The sequence below is a fragment of the Mustelus asterias genome, chromosome 22 (assembly GCF_964213995.1).
Source record: "Mustelus asterias chromosome 22, sMusAst1.hap1.1, whole genome shotgun sequence".
Classification (NCBI taxonomy): domain Eukaryota; kingdom Metazoa; phylum Chordata; class Chondrichthyes; order Carcharhiniformes; family Triakidae; genus Mustelus; species Mustelus asterias.
The window spans coordinates 72,571,165-72,594,135 of NC_135822.1; the positions used below are offsets into that span (position 1 = coordinate 72,571,165).

At 47.6% G+C, this 22,971-nt stretch overlaps 1 protein-coding gene across 5 annotated transcripts in view; it reads right to left on the minus strand.

Moving 5' to 3' along the window:
* Positions 1-22,971, minus strand: part of gmcl1 (germ cell-less, spermatogenesis associated) — a 94,424-nt gene that overhangs the window by 50,618 nt on the left and 20,835 nt on the right. For all 5 annotated transcript variants that reach the window (XM_078239670.1, XM_078239669.1, XM_078239673.1 and 2 more), the window contains exon 3: positions 15,082-15,178. In XM_078239670.1, the coding sequence (XP_078095796.1) occupies positions 15,082-15,178 (97 nt within the window). The remainder of the gene's footprint in view (positions 1-15,081; positions 15,179-22,971) is intronic.

Genomic DNA, 22,971 nt, shown 5'->3' on the forward strand with positions numbered 1-22,971 from the left:
GATGGGTGAGATCCTAAATGAATATTTCTCATCGGTATTTACTGTTGAGAAAGACATGGATGTTAGGGAACTTGGGGAAATAAATAGTGATGTCTTGAGGAGTGTACATATCACAGAGAAGGAGGTGCTGGAAGTCTTAAAGCACATTAAGGTAGATAAATCCCCAAAACCTGAAGAAGTGTATCCCAGGACGTTGTGGGAGGCTAGGGAGGAAATTGCGGGTCCCCTAGCAAAGATATTTGAATCATCGCCAGCCATAGGTGAGGTGTCTGAAGACTGGAGGGTGGTAAATGTTGTGCCTTTGTTTAAGACGGGCTGCAGGAAAAATCCTCGGAACTACAGACCGGTGAGCCTCACATCAGTGATAGCTAGCACGAGGGGACATAGCTTTAAATTGAGGGGTGATAGATATAGGACAGATGTCAGAGGTAGGTTCTTTACTCAGAGAGTAGTAAGGGCGTGGAATGCCCTGCCTGCAGCAGTAGTGGACTCGCCAACATTAAGGGCATTTAAATGGTCATTGGATAAACATATGGATGATATTGGAATAGTGTAGGTTAGATGGGCTTTAGATTGGTTTCACTGGTCGGCGCAACATCGAGGGCCGAAGGGCCTGTACTGCGCTGTAATGTTCTATGTTCTATCTGTGAGTAAGTTGTTAGAAGGTATTCTGAGAGACAGGATCTACAGGCATTTAGAGACGCAAGGATTGATTAGGGACAGTCAGCATGGCTTTGTGAATGGAAAACCATGCCTCACGAATTTGATTGAGTTTTTTGAAGGGGTAATCAAGAAGGTAGATGAGGGCAGTGCAGTCGACGTTGTCTACATGGACTTTAGCAAGGCCTTTGACAAGGTATCTGGATGTTAGGGAACTTGGGGAAATAAATAGTGATGTCTTGAGGAGTGTACATATCACAGAGGAGGAGGTGCTGGAAGTCTTAAAGTGCATTAAGGTAGATAAATCCCCAAAACCTGATGAAGTGTATCCCAGGACGTTGTGGGAGGTTAGGGAGGAAATTGCGGGTCCCCTAGCAAAGATATTTGAATCACCGCCAGCCACAGGTGAGGTGTCTGAAGACTGGACGGTGGTAAGTGTTGTGCCTTTGTTTAAGGGATATACTGGATCTAGTTCTGGGAAATGAGCCCGGTCAGGTCGTCAAAGTTTCGGTAGGGGAACATGTGGCAAATAGTGACCACAACTCTGTTAACTTTAGGATAGTAATGGACAAGGACGAGTGTTGTCCTAAGGGTAGGGTGCTAAATTGGGGGAAGGCTAACTATAGCCGGATTAGGCAGGAATTGGTGGCCGTTGATTGGCAGAGGCTGTTCGGGTGTAAGTCCACGTCTGGCATGTGGGAGTCTTTTAAGGAACAGTTGATAAGGCTGCAGGACAGGCATATGCCTGTAAAAAGGAAGGATAGGAAAGATAGGATTCGAGAGCCGTGGATAACCAGGGAAATTGAGGATCTGATCAAAAAGAAAAGAGAGGCGTACATTAGGTCCAGGCAACTGAAAACAGATGGAGCTCTGGAGGAATACAGAGAGAGTAGGAAAGAACTCAAACAGGGAGTTAGAGGGCAAAAAGAGGTCACGAAATGTTCTTGGCAGACAGGATTAAGGAGAGAGAATCCTAAGGCATTTTATTCATATGTTAGGAACAAAAGAGTTGTCAGGGAAAGAATCAGACCTCTCAGGGACAAAGGAGGGGAATTATGCTTAGAACCCAAGGGAATAGGGGAGATCCTAAATGAATACTTTGCATCGGTATTCACAAAGGAGAGGGACTTGTTGACTGGGAATGTCTCAGAGGGAGGTGTTGGCCCGTTAGAGAGAATCTCCATTACAAGAGAGGAAGTGTTACGTTTTTTACGTAACATTAAAACTGACAAATCCCCAGGGCCTGATGGCATCTATCCTAGACTGCTCAGGGAGACAAGAGATGTAATTGCTGGGCCTCTGACGGAAATCTTTGTCTCTTCATTGGACACAGGTGAGGTCCCTGAGGATTGGAGGATAGCGAATGTGGTACCGTTATTTAAGAAGGGTAGCAGGGATAACCCGGCTAATTATAGGCTAGTGAGCTTGACGCCCGTGGTAGGGAAGTTGTTGGAGAGGATTCTTAGAGACAGGATGTATGCTCATTTAGAACGGAACAATCTCATCAGTGACAGACAGCATGGTTTTGTAAGAGGGAGGTCGTGCCTTACAAATTTGGTGGAGTTTTTTGAGGAAGTGACAAAAAGGGTTGACGAAGAAAGGGCCGTGGATGTCGTCTATATGAATTTCAGTAAGACATTTGACAAAGTCCCTCATGGCAGGTTGGTTAAGAAGGTTAAGGCTCATGGGATACAAGGAGAGGTGGCTAGATGGGTAGAAAACTGGCTTGGCCACAGGAGACAGAGGGTAACAGTCGAAGGTTGGAGGTCTGTGACCAGTGGTGTTCCGCTGGGCTCTGTACTGGGACCTCTGCTATTTGTGATATATATATATACAAATGATTTGGAAGAAGGTGTAACTGGTGTTATCAGCAAGTTTGCGGATGACACGAAGATGGCTGGACTTGCGGATAGCGATGAGCATTGTCGGGCAATACAGCAGGATATAGATAGGCTGGAAAATTGGGCGGAGAAATGGCAGATGGAATTTAATCCAGATAAATGCGAAGTGATGCATTTTGGAAGAACTAATGTAGGGGGGAGTTATACAATAAATGGCAGAGCCATCAAGAGTATAGAAACACAGAGGGACCTAGGTGTGCAAGTCCACAAATCCTTGAAGGTGGCAGCACAGGTGGAGAAGGTGGTGAAGAAGGCATATGGTATGCTTGCCTTTATATGACGGGGTATAGAGTATAAAAAGCTGGAGTCTGATGTTGCAGCTGTATGGAACGCTGGTTAGGCCACATTTGGAGTACTGCGTCCAGTTCTGGTCGCCGCACTACCAGAAGGATGTGGAGGCTTTAGAGAGAGTGCAGAGAAGGTTTACCAGGATGTTGCCTGGTATGGAGGGTCTTAGCTATGAGGAGAGATTGGTTAAACTGGGCTTGTTCTCCCTGGAAAGACGGAGAATGAGGGGAGACCTAATAGAGGTGTACAAAATTATGAAGGGTATAGATAGGGTGAACAGTGGGAAGCTTTTTCCCAGGTCGGAGGTGACGATCACGAGGGGTCACGGGCTCAAGGTGAGAGGGGCGAGGTATAACTCAGATATCAGAGGGACGTTTTTTACACAGAGAGTGGTGGGGGCCTGGAATGCGCTGCCAAGTAGGGTGGTGGAGGCAGACACGCTGGCATCGTTTAAGACTTACATGGATAGTCACATGAGCAGTCTGGGAATGGAAGGATACAATCGAATGGTCTAGTTGGACCAATGAGCGGCACAGGCTTGGAGGGCCAAAGGTCCTGTTTCCTGTGCTGTACTGTTCTTTGTCCTTTGTACCGCATGGTGGGTTGTTGCATCAGACTAAATCTCATGGGATTCAGGGTGAGGTAGCCAATTGGATTCAAAATTGGTTTCTTGACAGAAGGTGGTTGTAGAGAGTTGTTTTTCAAACAGGAGGCCTGTGACCAGTGGTGTGCCTCAGGGATCAGTGCTGGGTCCACTCTTATTTGTCTTTTATATTAATAATTTGGATGAGAATTTGGGAGGCATGGTGAGTAAGTTTGCAGATGACACCAGGATTGGTGGCATAGTGGACAGTGAAGAAGGTTATCTAGGATTGCAATGGAATCTTGATCAATTGGGCCAGTGGGCTGATGAATGGCAGATGGAGTTTAATTTAGATAAACGTGAGGTAATGTATTTTGGTAGATGAAACCAGGGCAGGACTTACTCAGTTAATGGTAGGACACTGGGGAGAGTTATAGAACAAAAAGATCTCGGGGTACAGGTTCATAGCTCCTTGAAAGTAGAGTCACAGGTGGACAGGGTGGCGAAGGAGGCACTCGGCATGCTTGGTTTCACTGGTCAGACATTGAATATAGGAGTTGGGACGTCTTGTTGAAGTTGTACAAGACATTGGTAAGGCCGCACTTGGAATACTGTGTACAGTTCTGGTCACCCTATTATAGAAAGGATATTATTAAACTGGAAAGAGTGCAGAAAAAATTTACTCGGATGCTACTGGAAGTTGATGATTGGAGTTACATGGAGCGGCTGGATAGACTGGGACATTTTTCCCTGGAGCATAGGAAGCTTATAGTAGTTTATAAAATAATAAGGGGCATGGATAAGGTAGATAGTCAACATCTTTTCCCCAAGGTAGGTGAGTCTAAAACTAGAGGGCATAGGTTTGAGGGGAGAGATGCAAAAGGGTCCAGAAGGGCAATTTTTTCACAGAGGGTGGTGAGAGTCTGGAACAAGCTGCCAGAGGCAGTAGTGAAGGCGGATACAATTTTGTCTTTAAAAAAAGCATTTAGACAGTTAAATGGGTAAGATGGGTATAGCGGGATATTGGGCCAAATGCGGGCAATTGGGACGAGCTTAGTGGCAAGAACTGGGTGGCATGGACAAGCTGGGCCGAAGAACCTGTTTCCATGCTGTAAACCTCTATGACAGCCAAATACAGATGTTTTGTTATCTTGGAAAGCAAGCATTGTTCATATTTTAATTCATTCTGTTGGCATATTCATCTGCACTGATTGTAATGGTTTACCCTGGAGAAAGAAAACTCAAACCCCAGGTGGCCAATGGTGTGCTGAAGTGTGGAACACAGTGCCTTTAGCAGAAATTGCTACGACTGAATTTAAACCTTCACTGGCCTGACATTACAAAAACTGTGTGCAATCATGTTCTCATGACTCTCATCTGCTAAAATAAGCAAGCCAACCAAATGTCAACAAATTAGTATGATTTACAGACACTTTTTTTTCTTTATTCTTTCTGGGGATGCAAGTGTCGCTGGCTGGGCCAGCATTTATTGCCCATCCCTAATTACCCTTAGAGGGCAGTTGAGAGTCAACCACATTGCTGTGTGTCTGGACTCACATGCAGGCCGGACCAGGTAAGGATGGCAGATTTCCTTCCCTAAAGGACATTAGTGAACCCGCTGGCTTTTACAACAATCGACAATGGTTTCAATGGTTACCATCACTGAAACTAGCTTAACTAAAGATTCCAGATCTATGACTTTTATCATCAACTGAATTTAAATTCCACCAGCTGTTGTGGAACCCATTGTCCCGAGAGAATTAAAACAGAAAATGCTGGAAAATCTCAGCAGGTCTGACAGCATGTGTGGAGAGAAAACAGGGCCAACGTTTCGAGTCGAGATGACCCTTTGTCAGAACTAAGAGCGAAGAGACTCAGCAGAGACTTATACTATTTGGGTGGGAGGGGGTTGGTGGAATGGGACAAAGGGAATGTAAATGAGGATACAGAAGGCTGAGACCATAAGACCATAAGACATTGGAGCAGAATTTGGTCACTCGGCCCATCGAGTCTGAGGCGGTGCTAAAAGTGTCCATTAAGTGATCGGAATGCGAGAATGGCAGAACAGAGGTACAGATGGTGAATGGACTGCCTGAGGAATGTGGCCGTTGCCCTGAAGTGAGGCGGGGTGGAGGCAGGGTAGAGGGTGTGGAAAGGAGGAGAGCTGGAATGGAGAAGTGGAAAAATAGAAGTGAAAAAGGAGGATGATAAACTGGATGAATGAGATGAAATGAAATAAAATAAATGGAAGTGGGGTGACGGTGGAGGGGAGAGTTGATGGTCTGAAGTTGTTGAATCTCTGCTGTTCCTCTTTGCTCTGACGAAGGGTCATTCAGACTCAAAACGTTGGCTCTATTCTCTCTCCCCACAGATGCTGTCAGACCTGCTGAGATTTTCCAGCATTTTCTGTTTCTGTTTCAGGTTCCAGCATCCGCGGTATTTTGTTTTTAAAATCGTTAAAGGATTAGTCCGGGCCTCTGGATTACTAGTCCAGTGATATTCTTCCCCCCCCCGCCCCCCCCGCCCCTCCTCCCCGCCCATCTCCTGTCACTGCGGAGATCATCACTGTAACCTAACTCAGGCGTGGACATGTCCACCAGATCGGTGGAAACTCCTGCTTAACAACCACTCAATACTGCTCAGCACAAACTGGAGTTAAATCAGGTGGGTTTGTGAAATCAGCCCACATTTATCTTCCTTGATGTGGGTAAGCTGGCTCAGAAATATCATCTATTTCCTGCAGAGGGAGACAACGCTACAGCAGCAGACCCATTCAAAAATCAAAGTACACAAACAGTAGTTCGTTCAGCAGTCCCGATCAGAGCCCAGCTTCAGCTGTTTTTGATTTGATTTATTATTGTCACATGCATTAACATACAGTGAAAAGTATTGTTTCTTGCGTGCTATACAGACAAAGCATACCGTTCATAGATAAGGAAAGGAGAGAGTGCAGAATGTAGTGTTACAGTCATAGCTAGGGTGTAGAGAAAGATCAACTTAATGCAAGGTAAGTCCATTCAAAAGTCTGACAGCAGCAGGGAAGAAGCTGTTCTTGAGTCAGTTGGTACGTGACCTCAGACTTTTGTATCTTTTTCCTGAAGGAAGAAGGTGGAAGTGAGAATGTCCGGGGTGCGTGGGGTCCTTGATTATGCTGGCTGCTTTGCCGAGGCAGCGGGAAGTGTAGACAGAGTCAATGGATGGGAGGCTGGTTTGCGTGATGGATTGGGCTACATTCACGACCTTTTGTAGTTCCTTGCAGTCTTGGGCAGAGCAGGAGCCATACCAAGCTATGATACAACCAGAAAGAATGCTTTCTATGGTGCATCTGTAAAAGTTGGTGAGAGTCGTAGCTGACATGCCAAATTTCCTTAGTCTCCTGAGAAAGTAGAGGCATTGGTGGGCTTTCTTAACTATAGTGAGTTGACGGAATGCAAATTGTCATTGAAGAAGAATGCTCGCCATAAAGCTCCAAACTTTATTCAGCAATCTTATGGAGAGGATTCAAAGCACAAGCACCAGAGTGACACTGGGAATTGAAAGGGTCAAGTCACGATAATAAGTTGTATGAAATTATTTTATCTTCTCCTGGATTGAGCAGCTAAGTGAGGAGTGACCTGATCCGGTTGTTTAAAGTTAGAAAAGGATTTGTGAGGGGAAAAAGTCTACAAGGAACTACAAAAGATCGTGAATGTTGCCCAATCCATGACGCAAAGCAGCCTCCCATCCACTGACTCTGTCTACACTTCCCGCTGCCTCGGCAAAGCAGCCAGCATAATCAAGGACCCCACACATCCCGGACATTCTCTCTTCCACCTTCTTCCGTCGGGAAAAAGATACCAAAGTCTGAGGTCACGTACCAACCGACTCAAGAACAGCTTCTTCCCTGCTGCTGTCAGACTTTTGAATGGACCTACCTCACATTAAGTTGATCTTTCTCTACATCCTAGCTATGACTGTAACAGTACATTCTGCACTCTCTCCTTTCCTTCTCTACGAACAGTATGTTTTGTCTGTATAGCGTGCAAGAAACAATACTTTTCACTGTATATTAATACATGTGACAATAATAAATCAAATCAAAGTCTTTTATCTGGCGGTCCGGTTATAAAATAGATTCCCTACAGTGTGGAGGGGGGCCATTCAGCCCACCGAGTCTGCACTGACCACAATCCCACCCAGGCCCTATCCCCGTAACCCCACATATTTATCCTGCTAGCCCCCTGACATTAGGGGCAATTTAGCACGGCCAATCCACCTAACCCGCACATCTTTGGAGTGTGGGAGGAAACTGGAGCACCCGGAGGAAACCCACCCAGACACGGGGGAGAACGTGCAGACTCCACACAGACAGTGACCCAAGCCGGGAATCGAACCCGGGTCCCTGGCGCTGTGAGGCAGCAGTGCTAACCAGTCCACATAGGACCATAAGCATTTCTCTCTGTTAGTATGAGAGCAGCCCTCAGCATCATACATGAGTCAAGGCAAGGAAAAGAGGATGAGGATAGATGGGTTTTTGATGACTGGCGCAGAGCCGATAGGCTGAAGGGCCTCTTTCTGTGCTGTCAAACTCAACGACTCGAAGGCAAAGGGGTAGCCCTCCAGGAAGTAGCCCAGCTAGCACAGGAACTGAGTAATTGAGCCCACGTCATTGGCATCATTCCACTGCACACTTTCTAGCTAAGCTAATGGACACCCACTATTTACTCTGGTGGAGAGGGTGGGGGGGGGGGGGAAGAACCAGAACCGGGGGGAGCAAAATGTTCACATCACAACAATTTCAGAGGGAAGCATGTCCTTCGGTGAAAGAGTTCTGCAAACTGAGAGTATCCTGCAATCATGATTCCAGACGCTGGGACAATTAAAATTCTCGACAGCAACACCAACAGATTTATGTTATGTATGGGTATCGAGGGATGTGAACTAAGATGCATAAACAGAGATGAGCTACAGATCAGCTCAGAGCTAATTGAATATTGGAGCAGGCTCGAGTCGATAGGGCTTCCTCCTGTTGCTAAACTATCCGAAATTCCCCGAGGCCCGTGTGCTACACACCTAAGCAACCAATTAAAACAAAAAAAAAAGGCTTGAACACTCTCGACTTGCTGGATTCAAGGCACTCTCCTTCAATTACAATTTGCATTCAGTCAGCTCAAATAGTTTGGCAACCATTCAATGATGGAAACGGGAGCAATGGGTAAACAAGGCTGAGAGGTTGCGTAGAAATCAGGGGTAGGTATGGTTACAGCAGTGTGTTTCTCAGAACATTCCTCAGCACTGCAGGCAGACATGATGCTTTCAAAAAGGCAAGACGCGGGTAGTTTCAGCAGGGGTCAGTATTTAACAAAAAGGTCCCGTCAGCAAACAGCACCGGTAACAAAAGAGCACAATCCTGTCACTCATGATGTTATATTGATGTCACTATGAAACGAGGCGTTCACACTTTTCTCGATCACAGGGTTATTCGCAGAATGCAGCATATCCTTGATCTGCTTCCTGCCTACTCACCCGCCGTCGCAGCGGTCTCTCTTTGTAAATGCTCTAGCTACTTAATTAAACAATGCTCTCCAGCTAAAATACATACGTTGTACAAATTGGCACGCCTGCTCTGCCATTCAATCAGATCAGGGCGATTTGATTGTATCGTCAATGTCACCATCCTGCCCTCCCGCCACTCCACTGATACCCTTTGATTTCCTCGTTAGTCAAGAAGCTTTCTGTTTCTGGCTTAAAAATATCCAACAACTTGCGAGGAAGAGAGCCCCCACAAACCCACGACCCTCAGAAAACAATTCTCCGCATCTCTGTTTTAAATTGAAGATGTGTCCCCCGACTTACTGGTCCCTCCCAAAAGGGGAAACACCCTCTCAGCACCCACCCTATCAGGTCCCCTCAGGAACTTGCATCTTTCAATAGGGTCACATCTTATTCCTTGAAACTCCGATGGATACAGACACATCCAGCGACGCTCGTGTCCCAAGAAGGAATAAAGAAAAAATCTTGCATGTTTATCTTCAGTGACTGGTATACAAGGACACCCAGGCCTCGTTCCACATTCCCCTCTCCTAACATATTTTAATCTGTTTTCCCGTTTTTGCTACCAAAGTGGACAACCTCACATGCATCTGCCAAGCTTTTGCCCAGTCATTCAGCCTGTCCAAATAACGCTGAAGCATCTCTGCATCCTCCTCACAGCTCACCCAACTTTGCAAATTTGGAGCTATTACATTTAATTCCTTCATATAAATTTATATATAGTGAATAGCTGGGGTCCCAGAACTGATCCCTGCGGTACCCCACTCGTCCCTACTGCCTGCCATTCGAAAAAAGACCCGTTTACACCTACTCTTTGTTTCCTGTCTGACTGCCAGTTTTCTATCCATCTCAATATACTGGCAGCACTGTGGTACAGTGATGAGCACTGCTGCCTCACAGCGCCAGGGTCCCAGGTTCAATTTCAGCCTTGGGTGACTGTTGATTGACTGTGCTAAATTGCCCCTTAGCGTCAGGGGGATTAGCAGGGTAAATATTTGGGGTTACGGGGATAGGGCCTGGGTGGGATTGTGGTCGGTGCAGGGTTCGAAGGTGGAGGAGGTGGTTAAGAAGGCGTATGGTGTGCTGGCCTTTATCAATCGAGGGATTGAGTTTAGGAGTCCGGGGATAATGATGCAGCTGTATAAGACCCTCGTCAGACCCCACTTGGAGTACTGTGCTCAGTTCTGGTCGCCTCATTACAGGAAGGATGTGGAAAAGATTGAAAGGGTGCAGAGGAGATTTACAAGGATGGTGCCTGGATTGAGTGGCATGCCTTATGAGGATAGGCTGAGGGAGCTCGGTCTTTTCTCTTTGGAGAGACGTAGGATGAGAGGGGACCTAATAGAGGTATATAAGATGTTGAGAGGCATAGATCGGGTGGACTCTCAAAGGCTTTTTCCCAGGGTGGAAATGGCTGCTACGAGAGGACACAGGTTTAAAAGGTGCTGGGGGGTAGGTACAGGGGAAATGTTAGGGGGAAGTTTTTCACACAGAGGGCGGTGGGCAAGTGGAATCGACTGCCGTCAGTGGTGGTGGAGGCAAACTCAATAGGGTCTTTTAAAAGAGACTCCTGGATGAGTACATGGGACTTAATAGGATGGAGGGTTATAGGTAAGCCTAAAAGGTAGTGATATGTTCGGCACAACTTGTGGGGCCGAAGGGCCTGTTTTTATGCTGTAGTTTTTCTATGTTTCTAAGTGGCCTCTTTCTGCACTGTAAGGATTCTATGATTTCTATAATTCCATGTACTGGAATTTTACACGCTAATCTCTTGTGTGTCTTTGTCGAAAGTCTTCTGAAAGTCCAAATAAACCACACCCACTGGCTCCCCCTCATCAACTCTACTAGTTACATCCTCGAAGAATTCCAGTAGATTTGTCAAGCATGATTTCCCTTTTGTCAATCTGTGCTGACTCTGGCAGAAACCTTCAGAATGGTGTGGAAATCAAACCCATCCAACAACTTGGTCCTGGTCTCCCAACTGAAATGGAGCCAGGGTTAGCAGTCGGTGTTCGACACGATTGGGGGGGGGGGGGGGGGGGGGGGGGGAGAGGGCACACTGAGTTAATGACAGTCAGGATTTCGGGTGAAAAGCTGGTGTGCACCAGGCAGCAGTCCAGCAGGGAAGGCAGTCAGATACAGGAATGCCAGCTTCCTCTCACTGATCCACAGCTGGCTGGAGAACGATCTCTCGGATTTCGGAAACACAGTCCAGCAGATTAAAGCCCTGGCAGATGGAGCCGCAACCTGACACCTGGCAATGAATCAATATTTACTGAAAAGGATGGAAATTAAAGGCGGCACGGTGGCACAGTGGGTTAACACTGCTGCCTCACAGCACTGGGGTCGAAGGTTCGATTCCCGGTTTGGGTCACTGTCTGTGAGAAGTTTGCACATTCTCTCCGTGTCTGCGTGGGTTTCCTCCAGGGGCTCCGGTTTCCTATCACACTCCGAAAAACGTGCTGGTAAGCTGCATTGGCCATGTTAAATTCTCCCTCAATGTACCCGAACAGCACCGGAGTGTGGCAACGGGGATTTTCACAGTAACATTTGATTTGATTTGATCTGATTTATTATTATCACATGTATTAACTTGCAATGAAAAGTATTGCTTCTTGCACACTATAAGACAAAGCATACCGTTCATAGAGAAGGAAACGAGAGTGTGCAGAATGTAGTGTTACAGTCATATCTAGGATGTAGAGAAAGATCAACTCAATGCAAGGTAGGTCCATTCAAAAGTCTGACAGCAGCAGGGAAGAAGCTGTTCTTGAGTCGGTTGGTACGTGACCTCAGATTTTTGTAGCTTTTTCCCAAAGGAAGAAGGTGGAAGAGAGAATGTCCGGGGTGCATAGGATCCTTAATTATGCTGGCTGCTTTGCCGAGGCAGCAGGAAGTGTAGACAATGGATGGGAGGCTAGTTTGCGTGATGGATTGGGCTACATTTACGACCTTTTGTAGTTCCTTGCGGTCTTGGACAGAGCAGGAGTCATACCAAGCTGTGATGCAACCAGAAAGAATGCTTTCTATGCATCTGCAGAAGTTGGTTAAAGTCGCAGGGGACATCCGGAATTACCTTAGTCTTCTGAGAAAGTAGAGGCGTTGGTGGGCTTTCTTAACTATAGTGTCAGCATGGGGGGACCAGGAAAGGTTATTGGTGATCTGGGCACCTGAAAACATGAAGCTCTCGACCCTTTCTACTTCGTCCCCATTGATGTAGACAGGGGCATGTTCTCCTTTATGCTTCCTGAAGTCAATGACAATCTCCTTCGTTTTGTTGACATTGAGGGAGAGATTATTGTTGCCCCACCAGTTCACCAGATTCTCTATCTCATTCCTGTACTCTGTCTCGTCATTGTTTGAGATCCGACCCACTACGGTGGTATCATCAGCAAACTTGAAAATCGAATTGGAGGGGAATTTGGCCGCACAGTCATAGGTGTATAAGGAGTATAGTAGGGGGCTGAGAACACAGCCTTGTGGGGCACCGGTGTTGAGGATGATCGTGGAGGTGTTGTTGTTGCCTATCCTTACTGATTGTGGTCTGTGAGTTAGGAAGTTCAGGATCCAGTCACAGAGGGAGGTGCCGAGGCCCAGGCCACGGAGTTTGGAGATGAGTTCCGTGGGAATAATAGTGTTGAAGGCTGAGCTGTAGTCAATAAATAGGAGTCTGACATAAGTGTCCTTATTATCTCGGTGTTCCAGGGTTGAGCAGGGCCAGGGAAATGGCATCTGCTGTGAACTTGTTGAGGCGGAAGGCAAACTGTAGTGGATCCAGGTAGTCCGGGAGGCTGGAATTGATTTGTGCCATGACTAGCCTTTCGAAGCATTTCATAATGATAGATGTCAGAGCCACCGGCCAAGAGTCATTAAGGCACGCTGCCTGGCTTTTCTTAGGTACCGGGATGGCGGTCGTTTTCGTGAAGCAGATAGGGACCTCAGATTGTTGTAAAGAGAGGCTGAAGAGGTCTGCGAGTATCCCCGCCAGTTGATCCGCGCAGGATCTGAGTGCACATCCGGGTACCCCATCCGGGCCAGTCACTTTCCATGGATTGACCTTCAAGAAATCTGCTCTGACATCTGCAATGGTGACCCCAGATACAGGTTCATCCAGGGCTTCCAGGGTGGAGGGCATGCTCTCACTGACCTCTTGCTCAAAACGGGTGTAGAATGCATTGAGCTCATCAGGGAGGGGTGCGTTGGAGCCGGCGATTTTACATGCCTTCATCTGTAACTTCATTGCAGTGTTAATGTAAGCCTACTTGTGACACTAACAGATAAACTTTTTTAAAAATGCAATTTTGAAAGATAGTCTCTGAAGCGGCGACACAAAGTGAAGGTTTTATTCCTTTCATGAACCATCAGCACAGGTTTCATCACACTGAGATGGGAGCAAGTGGCTCCATAAATAGTTCCATTCAAATGTCTGCACTGCCTGTGTTCCTTGTGTATTTGTACACCCTACACCATCAGCAGGCTCCTGGGAACGTCCTTCTCCTAATGTTTCATTGCAATGTCGAGGCGGGGGGAACGGCAATAAGTATCATTTACACTCAGATTCTTTCAGCCTGGCAATATCTGCAGCTTCCACAGCCGGCCACAAACCCCCCTTCAATTACTCACAGTGCCTCGTTCATTCATCAGGCACACTCCGAAAGTTCATGCTACCAAACAAACCTGTTGGACTTTAACCTGGTGTTGTGAGACTTCTTACTGTGCCCACCCCAGTCCAACGCTGGCATCTCCACATCATCACTGCCTCGGAGCGCCAGCACCCAGAAATACAGCGTGAGAAAGTGCCGACTTCGCCTCACCGCGTACCGCGGGTCACACTTGGGCCTCGGAATCAGGAGGCCGGAGGTTCAGGCTGCGGCCAGTGGTTAGCAGGCAAGACTCTCAACTGAATTGTTCACAGCAGGACGGGCAGGGTGCTACACTGTCAGCGGTGCCACTTTCACAACAAGACTTTAAACCCAGGTTCTGCCTGCCCCCTCAATGAAGTTTATTTATTATTGTCATAAGTAGGCTTACATTAACACTGCAATGAAGTTACTGTGAAAATCCCCCAGTCGCCACACTCCTGCGCCTGTTCGGCTAACACTGAGGGAGAATTTAGCATGGCCAATGCACCCTAACTGGCACATCTTTCGGAGTGTGGGAGGAAACCGGAGCACCCGGAGGAAACCCACGCAGACACGGGGAGAACGTGTAGACTCCTCACAGACAGTCACCCAAGCTGCGAAAGATCCTGTGGCGTTTTTTTGATGATAATTACGGGAGTTCTCCCCTGTGTCCCGGCCGATATTTATCCCTCAACCTTACTCGAGAAAGGATATACTGGCACTGGAGGGGGTGCAGAGGAGATTCACTCGGTTGATTCCGGAGTTGAGAGGGTTGGCTTATGAGGAGAGACCGAGTAGATTGGGGCTATTCTCATTGGAATTCAGAAGAATGAGGGGAGATCTTATAGAAACATATAAGGTTACGGAGGGAATAGATAAGATAGAAGCAGGGAGGTTGTTTCCACTGGCGGGTGAAACTAGAACTAGGGGGCATGGCCTCAAAATAAGGGGAAACAGATTTAGGACTGAGTTGAGGAGGAACTTCTTCACACAAAGGGTTGTGAATCTGTGGAATTCCCTGCCCAGTGAAGCAGTTGAGGCTACCTCATTGAATGTTTTTAAGGCAAGGATAGATACATTTTTGAACAGTAAATGAATTAAGGGTGAGCGGGCGGGTAAGTGGAGCTGAGTCCACGAAAAGATCAGCCATGTTCTTATTGAATGGCGGAGCAGGCTCGAGGGGCCAGATGGCCTGCTCCTAGTTCTTATGACAGTGACCCAAGCCGGGAAAGATCCTGTGGCGTTTCTTTGACGATAATTACGGGAGTTCTCCCCTGTGCCCCGGTCAATAATTATCCCTCAACCAACATCAGTAAAGCAGGCTATCCGATCATTACTACAATGCGTTCCCTGCTCTCTGCAGTGCTGCCCCATGGTTACAGTGCTGGCCCACACACTCACACACACATACACATTCTAAACTCTTACAGCATGCTCAGATAACCTGGCAAGTGTTAAGTTCAGTCTTACAACGAGAATGCCAATGAAAACATACCCTCAGTGTCGATGTTCTGATCTGGGATCTCCAGTTCAATGTGGCTCATATTTGATTCCTTCCATGACCCACTGAACATGCTGGAGAAGTAACCAGACTGTAAAACACAAAACAAGCAGAGAGAGTAACTTTTTCTGTTCCGTGCTGACCTCCAGCAATTAAAATTCAATCAATCAGAGTGCCACCGAAATCGAAACAGAAAATGCTGCGAATACGCAGCAGGTCAGGCAGCGCGTGCGGAGAGAGAAACAGAGTTAATGACTCAGGTCGAAGATTGCAACTGGGAAAAGTCAGAGACGCTGCGGTGTTTTAAACCACCGCAGAGCCAGGAAAGGGAGGGAGGGAAGGGCGGGAAAGGAAAGGTCTGGAACAGGGAGGGAATGTTGGGGCTGGCTGGGGTGAGGGACACGAGGGAACTGGGGAGGGAACAGTCCCTGTGTCTGGGGAGGGCAGACGTGGAGATGCATTTGGTAGTGGAAACTGCGGCTGATAATCTGTTCTGGAGTGGAGTAGAGTGGAGTGAGGAGAAGGGGAAATCCTGGGGAGGGCGGGAAAGGGGCCAGAGCAGATTAAGTGGAAATGAGAGAATGGACACCCATCGCCTCTCTGCAGGAACCACGCAAAGATCCTGTTCCACTTTATATCCATGGGCTGAGGAGAATCTTCAGCTGAGGAAACAGCAGTGTGGAAGGTTACGTGGACTGAGCAGAAGTGAGGGAGATGAATGGAATAGAGTCCTTCCAGGAATTAGGGTGTGAGGAGGTGGAGTGGAGGTAGGTGTGGGAATCCGTGAGCTGTTTATTGAGCATTTCTGCAGGGCGCAACATGGTCAGGGGTGGACAAACTTTGTCCCTTTGAGACTTTTCCATTCGCAACGGGGCGGGAGATGGGATTCACCTGGGAATCGGGGGAGCAGGGAGAATTCATCGGGAGGGGATTCATCTGGGAATCGGTGGGGGAGGGGGGGGGTTAGGGGTGAGCAGGGAGAATTCAATGTGGGAATCAGGGGAGCAGGTGGTGGGATTCACCTGGGAATTGGGGGGAGCAGGGAGAATTCAATGTGGGAATCAGGGGAGCAGGTGGTGGGATTCACCTGGGAATTGGGGGGAGCAGGGAGAATTTGTCAAGGAATCGGGGGGGGCGGGGGGGATTCACTTGGGAATCGGGGGAGCAGGAAGAATTTGTCAGGGAGGGATGGGATTCATTTGAGAATCGGGGGGGGCGGGGGGGGTGAGCAGGGAGAATTCAATGTGGGTATCGGGGGGTGAGGGTTGCACAGGGGGTGGTATGGGATCAGTCTTTTCCCACAGTGTAAAGTATGAGATTTTGCACTGGTTGCCTGTCACACAATCAACGAATATTCAATTCTCTCTGAAGACTATGCTCAGGGGACATCGCAGACTGTCAATCAATTTCTCCTCCTGCACTCAGCTGCGTAACACCCGAGATGATTTACTGATAGTCACAGGACTCCCATTACTGCTGCCAATCGGCTGACAAAGGCAGGTTGACAGAGTCAGATCTGATTAGTAAAGATTCGTTAGTCAAATCAAACAATCGGACCACCAAAGGAGTCGACAGAAAGGAGAGGAATCTGATCGAGGGGCAGCCCATCTGCGTTCTATCTGACTGCCCTCGCTGGCTTCCCTTAACATGCCAGGTTAATGCGGGGAGAATCACAGGATCCAGGGACCAAGATTTACAAGAGGACTTTGCCCAGACGACAGATTCCTACACAACAGGCAAGGAGATTGAAAGGCAAGGAAACAGCGAATGGGTCTGTACATCTTTGGAGACACACACACACACAGCACGCTGAAAGGCCCACCCTTTCACTTTCAAAAATACTCAGCTCTCTTACCCGGGAATTAATCTGGTGTGTAAAATTATACAGCAGGCTGCCAGTAATTATCCCCTTCACACAGATAGTTTCCATTTAACTGCTCCCTTCTTTCTGAGAATGCTCAGTCCTCCGGTCCCTTATAATTAGAAATCTAATTCTGTCAAATCCCACATCAATTCTTAAAATAGTAACAGATACTGATCCCGATTCACTTTCTTCAGGCTTTCCCCCTCCACTGAAACTTTAACTTCACATGAATTTACAAGCCAATGTTTCTCCCTGCCCACCCCAAGAAGAACCTTCCGAATCGACAGGCAGACTCGGAATACCAGCTGGCAGGTCAATGGCAGGGTGATTCACTGGTAGATCTGACCAGGCTGATCGTGTATACAGTTAGTTAGAAAGATTCAGAGGAGAGTTCAATTGAAACATAGAAGATAGGAGCAGGAGGAGGCCATTCGGCCCTTCGAGCCTGCTCCGCCATTCATCACGATCATGGCTGATCATCCAACTCAATAGCCTAATCCTGCTTTCTCCCCATAACCTTTGATCCCATTCGCCCCAAAGTGCCATATCCAGCCGCCTCTTGAATACATTCAATGTTTTAGCATCAACTACTTCCTGTGGTAATGAATTCCACAGGCTCACCACTCTTTGGATGAAGAAATGTCTCCTCATCTCCATCCTAAATGGTCTACCCTGAATCCTCAGACCGTGACCCCTGGTTCTGGACTCCCCCACCATCAGGAATATCCTCCCTGCATCTCCCCTATCCAGTTCTGTTAGAATTTTATAAGTCTCTATGAGATTCCCCCCTCATTCATCTGAACTCCAGTGAAAACAATCCTAACCTGGTCAATCTCTCCTCATACATCAGTCCCTCCATCCCCGGAATCAGCCTGGTAAACCTTTGCTGCAGTCCCTCGAAAGCAAGAACATCCTTCCTCAGAAAAGGAGACCAAAACTGCACACAATACCCTAGGTGTGGCCTTACCAAGGCCCTGTATAATTGCACCAACACATCCCTGCTCCTGTACTCGAAACCTCTCGCAATGAAGGCCAACATACCATTTGCCTTCTTTACCGCCTGCTGCACCTACATGCTTACCTTCAGTGACTGGTGCACAAGGACACCCAGGTCCCGCTGCACACTCCTCTCTCCCAATTTACAGCCATTCAGATAGTAATCTGCCGCCTTGTTATTGCTTCCAAAATGAATAACCTCACAAATACAAGGAGGCAGATTACCACCTGAATGGCTGTAAATTGGGAGGGGAAAAGTTGGACTCATCAGGGTGGCACAGTGGTTGGCACTGCTGCCTCACAGCGTCAGGGACCCGGGTTCAGTTTCAGCCATGGGTGACTGTGTGTTTGGAGTCTGCACGTTCTCCCCGTCGGATTCCTCTGGGTGCTCTGGTTCCGAGGTTCAGTGGATTGGTCATGCCAAATTGCCCCGTAGTTTCCAAGGATGTGTGGATTCGCCATGGGAAATGCATGGGATTATGGGATAGGGTGGGGGGAGTCGGCCTGGGTAAGATGTTGTTTCGAAGAGTGGGTGCAGACTCAATGGGCTGAATCACCTCCTTCTGCGGTGTCCCGTGATTCTCTGACCTGCTGGGTGAGGCAGTGGCAGGCGATGTGACCTTGCTGCCATCATTTGCGGCAATTTATCTGATCGGCTTATAAGGACGAATCACCTCAACACAAAGGAGGGACGAACAGCTATTTGGAATGAAGCCTCTGTGACTTTGGGTGGAGACCATCAGTATTAGAATATAAGAACTAGGAGCAGGAGTAGGCCATCTGGCCCCTCGAGCCTGCACAGCCATTCAATAAGAACATGGCTGATCTTTTCATGGACTCAGCTCCACTTACCCACCCGCTCACCATAACCCTTAATTCCTTTACTGTTCAAAAATGTATCTATCCTTGCCTTAAAAACATTCAATGAGGTAGCCTCAACTGCTTCACTGGGCAGGGAATTCCACACATTCACAACCCTTTGTGTGGAGAAGTTCCTCCTCAACTCAGTCCTAAATCTGCTCCCCCTTATTTTGAGGCCATGCCCCCTAGTTCTAGCTTCACCTGCCAGTGGAAACAACTTCCCTGCTTCTATCTTATCTATTCCCTTCATAATCTTATGTTTCTATAAGATCACCCCTCATTCTTCTGAATTCCAATGAGTATAGCCCCAGTCTACTCAGTCTTTCCTCATAAGTCAACCCTCTCAGCTCTGGAATCAACCTAGTGAATCTCTTCTGCACCCCCTCCAGTGCCAGTATATCCTTTCCCAAGTAAGGAGACCAAAACTGTACACAGTATTCCAGGTATGGCCTCACCAGCACCTTGTACAGCTGCAACATAACCTCGCTGTTTTTAAACTCCATCCCTCTCGCAATGAAGGACAAAATTCCATTTGTCGTCTTAATTACCTGCTGCACCTGCAAACTAACTCCTTGAGATTCCTGCACAGGGACACCCAGGTCCCTCTGCACAGCAGCATGCTGCAATCTTTTACCATTTAAATAATAGTCCATTTTGCTGTTATTCCTACCGAAATGGATGACCTCACATTTACCAACATTGTACTCCATCTGCCAGACACTCGCCCACTCACTTAAGACTATCTATATCCCTTTGCAGACTTTCAGCGTCCTCTGCACACTTTGCTCTGCCACCCATCTTAGTGTCATTAGTAGCAGCTGAAGTTAGCAGCCACTGGGGCCTTCTCCTCCATTCAGTCAGACCCCGGCTGCTCTGACTCCCAACCTCACCTCCATTTTCCTGCCTAAGCCCTCATCAGCCCTGGCTCTTTTGTTGATCAAACCTGTCCAAGTCAGCCTTGAATAAACACAATGAACTTGCCTCCACTGCCCCCTGTGGAAGGGAATTCCAGTGAGCCTTGGAGACAGAAGAATTCTCCTCATCTCTGTCCGAAATGGGAGTCCTCGTAGACTCCCCAAGGGAAAACACCCTGTCAAGTTACCTCAGCATCTTGTCTGTACCAATAAGATCATCTTCTGTCCAACCTTTCCTCATAAGCTAGCCCCTCCAACCCAGGAATCAGTCGTGTGAACCTTCTCTGAATTGCTTCCACTGCAATTAAATGAGAAGACCAAAACTGGATGGCACGGTGGCACAGTGGTTAGCACTGCTGCCTCACAGCGCCAGGGACCCGGGTTCGATTCCCGACTTGGGTCACTGGCTGTGTGGAGTTTCTACATTCTCCCTGTGTCTGCGTGGGTTTCCTCCGGGTGCTCCGGTTTCCTCCCACACTCCAAAGATGTGTGGGTTAGGTGCATTGGCCGTGCTAAATTGCCCCTTAGCGTCCCGGGATGCATACATTAGAGGGATTAGTGAGGTAAATATGTGGGGTTACGGGGATAGGGCCTAGGTGGGATTGTTGTCGGTGCAGACCCAAATGGGCCGAATAGCCTCCAACAATCCCACCTAGGCCCTATCCCCGTAACCCACATATTTACCTCACTAATCCCTCTAATGGATGCATCCTGGGACGCTAAGGGGCAATTTAGCACGGCCAATGCACCTAACCCACACATCTTTGGAGTGTGGGAGGAAACCGGAGCACCCGGAGGAAACTCACGCAGACACAGGGAGAATGTAGAAACTCCACACAGCCAGTGACCCAAGTCGGGAATCGAACCTGGGTCCCTGGCGCTGTGAGGCAGCAGTGCTAACCACTGTGCCACCGTGCCATCCAGTTTTGGTTTCTATGGACCTAGTACTCCAGATGTGATTGGATATACGCTGAGGCAGATGTGAGTGATGGAGTAGGCATGGGGTCGGAAGCCAATCTTGGGTTGAATATGACACAGCAATGCGAATACCCTTCTCCAGTAAAGAGGCCCCAACCATACACAGTCCCCCAGATGTGGCCTAACTTCAGCCTTGCACTGAAGGAAGAACTGTAAATAGTCATCAAGATGGCTTTTTGGAATTCTCCACTAATCTCCTGCCTTGCATTTCATCAACTGAATGGTGCTTGTACCGGGGAATTAAATAACTTTTCCCTTCAGACTTACTCTACTGTGACGCTAGTGTACCTTTAAGAAGTGTTTTTTTTAAATCATGTTCTCTGCAGTTTGTAAGCAGGTCTTTTGGTTTCATTGTTGCCGGGCTGTCCGCTTAGAAGTCTTTAGTTATGGTGAGTGGGTGGGTAAGTGGAGCTGAATCCACAAAAAGATCAGCCATGATCTTATTGAATGACGGAGCATATTCGAGGGGCCAGAGGGTCTACTCCTGCTCCTAGTTCTTATGTTCTTTTATTGCTGCTTCAATGGTTTAAATGGGATTTTGTTTATTTTTACTCTGGGGCTTCAGGTACTTTCTGGAATTTTTTTTATGACCCTGTATTGTGAGGGGGAAGATTGATTGACAAGTCAAAGTCAGGTGGTTCCTCCCCAGAAGAATACAAGGATTCATTTGCAGTTTTGGTTTAGTCAAAAGCTGACCTGGTTGTGAAGTGGCAGACAGGTTTTCTCTCTCTCTCTCGTGTTATAGATTCTGCTGGCTATCTGGAAGCAGGTCTCCTGGCCTCCCTGGAGTGAAAATTCTGCTGTTGATGGTTTTGCTCGTTGGGGAAAGACATGTTCGGAAGGCGAGGTTTTATAATTGGTTCAATTTTGTCAAGTTAATTCCAAAATAGAATATAGTTGGCAGTCTGGAGCATAGCTAATAAGCATTTCTACCAGGATATAAGGCCCCTACGATTCATGTTGTCACTGACTTGGGTTTCGAGAGGGGATGGGTCCATTGGAAGCCATTATAGGATGAAGGAACAGGTTTTCCTAAGATACCACTGAACCTCACCGTCAGGGTCAATCTGCAAGAATCCAAGAGAGAGAGCAGAGAAACAGAGGCAGCAAGTCTCTGTTGTTCACAGGATGCAGGTGGGAGCTTGTATTCAAATTGTGAGGGTTTAAACAAAGCTGGAAGATTCGCCTCACTATAGCGAGGGAGGGATTAGTCCCACACCACGAAAGTCAGTTCTAAGAGTAGAAGTTATCTACGTGGCAAAGGAAAGTTTATTTAGTAGTGTCACAAGTAGGCTTACGTTAACACTGCCATGAAGTTATTGTGAACATCCCCGAGTCGCCACAGTCGGGCGCCTGTTCGGGTACACTGAGGGAGAATTTAGCATGGCCAATGCACCTAACCAGCATGTCTTTCAGACTGTGGGAGGAAACCGGAGCACCCGGAGGAAACCTACGCAGACACAGGGAGAATGTGCAGACTCCACACAGACAGTGACCCAAGCCGGGAATCGAACAAGAGCCCCTGACGCTGTGAGGCAGCAGTGCTAACCACCGTGCCGCCCCTAAAAAAAACAGCTGAAAACAGCTTTGAAATGGTTCCTGAAGAATGAAGAGTCTCATTCAGGGGCAGGGCAGAGTATGCACAGCAAGAAGTCTCACAACACCAGATGAAAGTCCAACAGGTTTATTTGGTAGCACGAGCTTTCGGACTGTTGCCCCTTCTTCAGGTGAGTGAGGAGTTGTGTTCACAGACAGGGCATACATAGACACAAACTCAATTTACAAGATAATGGTTGGAATGCGAGTCTTTACAGGTAATCAAGTCTTAAAGGTACAGACAATGTGAGTGGAGAGAGAGTTAAGCACAGGTTAAAGAGATGTGTATTGTCTCCAGCCAGGATAGTTAGTGAGATTTTGCAATCCCAGGCAAGTCGTGGGGGTTACAGATAGTGTGACATGAACCCTGAGCAGAAACTGATTGCCAAGTTCCACACACGAGGACGGCCTCAACCAGGATTTTGGGTTCATGTCACACTCACCTGATGAAGGGGCAGCACTTCGAAAGCTCGTGCTAACCAATAAACCAGTTGGACTTTAACCTGGTGTTGTGAGACTCCTTACCCCAGTCCAACGCCGGCATCTCCACATCAAATCAGAGTATAACAGTGAAGGAAAACCTTCAGTGGTTTTAAATGTTTGGTCAGAATTGCTTTTAGTTTGTTTGCTGCTGTAAAAGTCTTCAAACTTGTCACCTGATCTTTCCAGTCAGTC